Source organism: Centruroides sculpturatus, unplaced genomic scaffold (assembly GCF_000671375.1).
Source record: "Centruroides sculpturatus isolate CEXI.00-Female unplaced genomic scaffold, Cexi_2.0 scaffold407, whole genome shotgun sequence".
Lineage (NCBI taxonomy): Eukaryota > Metazoa > Arthropoda > Arachnida > Scorpiones > Buthidae > Centruroides > Centruroides sculpturatus.
This window is the reverse complement of record NW_019384947.1, coordinates 411,749-415,366: the sequence shown is the minus strand read 5'-3', so window position 1 is coordinate 415,366 and position 3,618 is coordinate 411,749. Positions and strand designations below refer to the sequence as shown.

General features: G+C 29.6%; 1 protein-coding gene across 1 annotated transcript; it reads left to right on the top strand.

Annotated features, from left to right (window-relative positions):
- Nucleotides 1-1,180: 1,180 nt before the first annotated feature.
- LOC111632212 (organic cation transporter protein-like) lies at nucleotides 1,181-3,174 on the top strand. Its single transcript, XM_023376591.1, has 9 exons — nucleotides 1,181-1,234; nucleotides 1,355-1,413; nucleotides 1,494-1,648; nucleotides 1,756-1,924; nucleotides 2,000-2,147; nucleotides 2,302-2,396; nucleotides 2,485-2,699; nucleotides 2,775-2,956; nucleotides 3,031-3,174. The coding sequence occupies exons 1-9, from the start codon at nucleotides 1,181-1,183 to the stop codon at nucleotides 3,172-3,174; spliced, it is 1,221 nt and encodes a 406-aa protein (XP_023232359.1).
- Nucleotides 3,175-3,618: the final 444 nt, after the last annotated feature.

The following is a 3,618-nucleotide window of genomic DNA, read 5'->3' as shown; positions in this document are numbered from 1 at the left end:
TGCGATATTCGTTACCGAAGATGTATAAAGATATATCATCTTTGGAATCAGAAGCTGCAGATTCTGTATAGAAGATTTGTTCCGCCAATCCAAGAAGATTATCGTTGCTAAAATTCTTGCGAGGTTGCAAGAATTCCCGCAGAATTGTATTATCGCTTGAAATTGTATGTAGTATTCAGTGCAATACGGTAAAACAAGGAAATTATCGTTTTACCGAGAATTGGAGAGTGCCGTAAAGAAATGAGATAGTATTAAACGTGATCTTATTATATTTCAATATGATAATTGTCACATTCATATGAAAGAGTGTCGACTGAAATATGTGGTTCGGATTCAGGAAGATTTAAAATATAATGTTTTATGTCAAAAAACGTGATATAAAAGTGGCGTGAATTAAAATTTCTCTCGATAAACAGTGAAAAGTCAGTTTTATTTGCTGTAGATTTTATTTATATTTTTGAGATGAAGCATCACATCCGCTATTGACCAAACTCCATTTTACTTTTTCAAGTCTTTGAATCTTTACTTCCACGCTTACAAATCTAACTCAGGTGTAAATCGTGAACACACTGTGCCTATATATTTTTTTTTTTAATACATTCGCACATTATAATCACTTTTAGAATTTAAATTACAATTTCAGGTTAAGCAAGTGGAACTTTGCTGATTATTATTGACATTCAAGATTCAAGGGCAATGTTTGTAAATGATAATTTTACTTAAAAATCGTGAACTTGAAGCCATTTATATTTTATGGCATTATATTTTAAACTTGTTTATTGTGTTACGCTTCACGCAATACGATAATAATTTGGTTTTGCGTCACAAGTAATTCGACTTACGTTTGACGTAAATATAACGTCAATTCAAAATAATACGAAAATAATTTTTTTTTAATTTTATTAATTAAAGAATTAATTTTATAATTTTTAAAATAATTACAGCATTTCCAAATAAATTAATTATATTATTTTGCACATTTTTCTCTCTGAACCTCATAGTAACAAAAAGACTTCTGGAGTTGAACGTATTAAATCATTGTCTTCGTATAAAACAATATATGTTTTATGGAATAATAAAACTGCTAAATAAATAAATATTCAATACTGAAATCGCGTTTTAATAGTTAATTTACAGAATTTTCTACGAGAACTGATTAGTTCCAAAACAACGCTTGATAATGGCTCGCTATGGTTATGGAACGGCAATTTATGAAATAAAGAGTTTCGATAAGGCAAGCGTTGCTTTTCATAGAAAACTCGGTAAATAAATACTTTACATAACTTAATAACGATAAAAATGTTCACTTTTATGGCGAAAATTTTCACATTTGACAACAGACCCTTCTCTATAGGCTATTGCTAGAGCCGGAGCTTTNGTTTCAATGTTTATATGTGGACAGTTATCTGACAGGTAAATTAAAGCATAAATTATTATATTATTAATATATGTTTTAGATTAATTTATTACCCATTTACTTTATTCATTTATAGATTCGGTAGGAAACGAATTAGCTTAGTTTGTGTTATTGGTGCGGGCATTTCGGGAGTAATATGTATGCTATCTCCAACTTATACCCTATTTGCAGCTTCACGATTTTTTATAGCATTCTTTAGATCCGGATCATACATATGCATGTATGTTTTGGGTCAGTATATTGCATTTTTAGTATAACATTCATTCTATGATTTCACATTGTTTTAAGTTTAATTTTACATTCATAAAATAGAATGATCTTCTTCAATGCATTTACAGTTATGGAATGTGTCGGTAAAGAATATCGTTCTCATGTTGGATTAATTCAGAAATACGGATGGGCAACAGCTTATATTATATTACCTGCTATTGTCTGGTTGGTCAGGGATTGGTTTTACATTCAACTTATAGCTACGTTACCATTCTTCCTCCTTTTAAGTATTTATTGGTAAATGATTGATTATATTTCTATAAATTTATATTGTTTAATATATTTATTTAGTATAAATTATAATTTTTACAGGCTAGTTCCAGAGTCGCCTCGTTGGTTATTGTCTCAAAATCGCCTGGAAGAAGCCGAAACTATTTTGAAAAGATGCTTAAAAGAAAACAATATTAAAGTTGAAAATCTGAGAGAAATTGTATTATTTTTATCTGAAAAAATTAAGAATGTATGCTATTTATTATTAATTAGTAAACGATGGATAAGATTATTTTTTTAAATTTAATAATTCATTGATAAGAACATGCGGCTAATATGTCATATTAGTCGAATGTTTTTATATCAGTAAATTATGTAAAGCGTGAATTTGTATTTTAATATAGGAAATGGGAGATAAAAAGAAGCGCCAAGCAAACATTCTAGATTTATTTAAAACACCAAACTTGAGGAAAAAAACATTAATTCTATGTTACGCATGGTAAGTTTGTCAGAGAAATCTTATGTTATATAAATATTAGAGTAGGCCTATTAACATTTAAATTGTAATTTAAAAATTTGTATATCAGGTTTTCTTCGGCTTTCGGTTATTATGGATTATCTTTAAATGCCAACGAGATAGGGGGACATCCATTGTTATATTTTTTCTTTAGTGGATTAGTGGAATTTCCTGCTGCAACATTAGGAATGTTATTAATTAAATATATCGGTCGTCGTAGGCCTCAAGTTGGATTTCTTATTTCCAGTGGCATCATTTGCATCTTAGCTGCAGTTGTACCTTCAAGTAACGTTTAATTTGTACAGTACATAAAATTAACTTATGATATTTTATACTAAATATAATTAATTATTATTTTAGATTTATTAGAATTGAGGATATTTTTCGCAGTAATGGCGAAATTATGTGTATCGGCATCATTTTTAATTATATACATCTTCTCGTCAGAGATTTATCCTACTGTTATTAGAAATGTTGGCATGGGTACGAGTTCCATGTGCGCTCGGATAGGAACTTTAGTTGTGCCATTTTTGAAAGAATTGGTAAGTTGCCGAAGAATTTATAAAGCGAATAAATTTCTGTTACTCGAATATGTTTTTTATATTTACATAATCAGGGAGAGATTGTTCATCAAGCATTGCCGTTAACTTTACTTGGCACGTTTTCAATCACTAGTGGGCTTCTAGTCTTGCTTTTACCAGAAACTTTACACACTCATTTGCCAGATACATTAGCAGAAGGGGAACAATTTGGAAGGTAATTTAGCGATAAATAGTAATTAAGTAGGCCTATATAATAAACATAATTAAATTGAGTTTTATATTTATTGCAGGATTTAAGTTAAAGGTTATGAAGATTTTTTTTTCGTGATTTCTATTGAGAAATTAGAAAAATCGTACTCTAATCTTCTATGTTTATAAATGAGGATGTTTGTTTGTTCGCTATACACTCCTAGGCCGTTCGACCAATTACTATGAAACCCAGATGTTACGTTTACATATTTCTAACATAGATAATGTCGTTCATCTCACTCCAGAATATCTATTGGATTTCTGCAAATTCGATTAATTTTAATCTNTGGGGAACAATAAAAACACTACACTCAACAAGCCACCAATAAAACTCAACTGCCTAACCTATAACCAAAGTCTCCTTTTAATTTGTTTTTAAAAAAAAAGCGCTTGACAAACTTGCCCCGCATGCC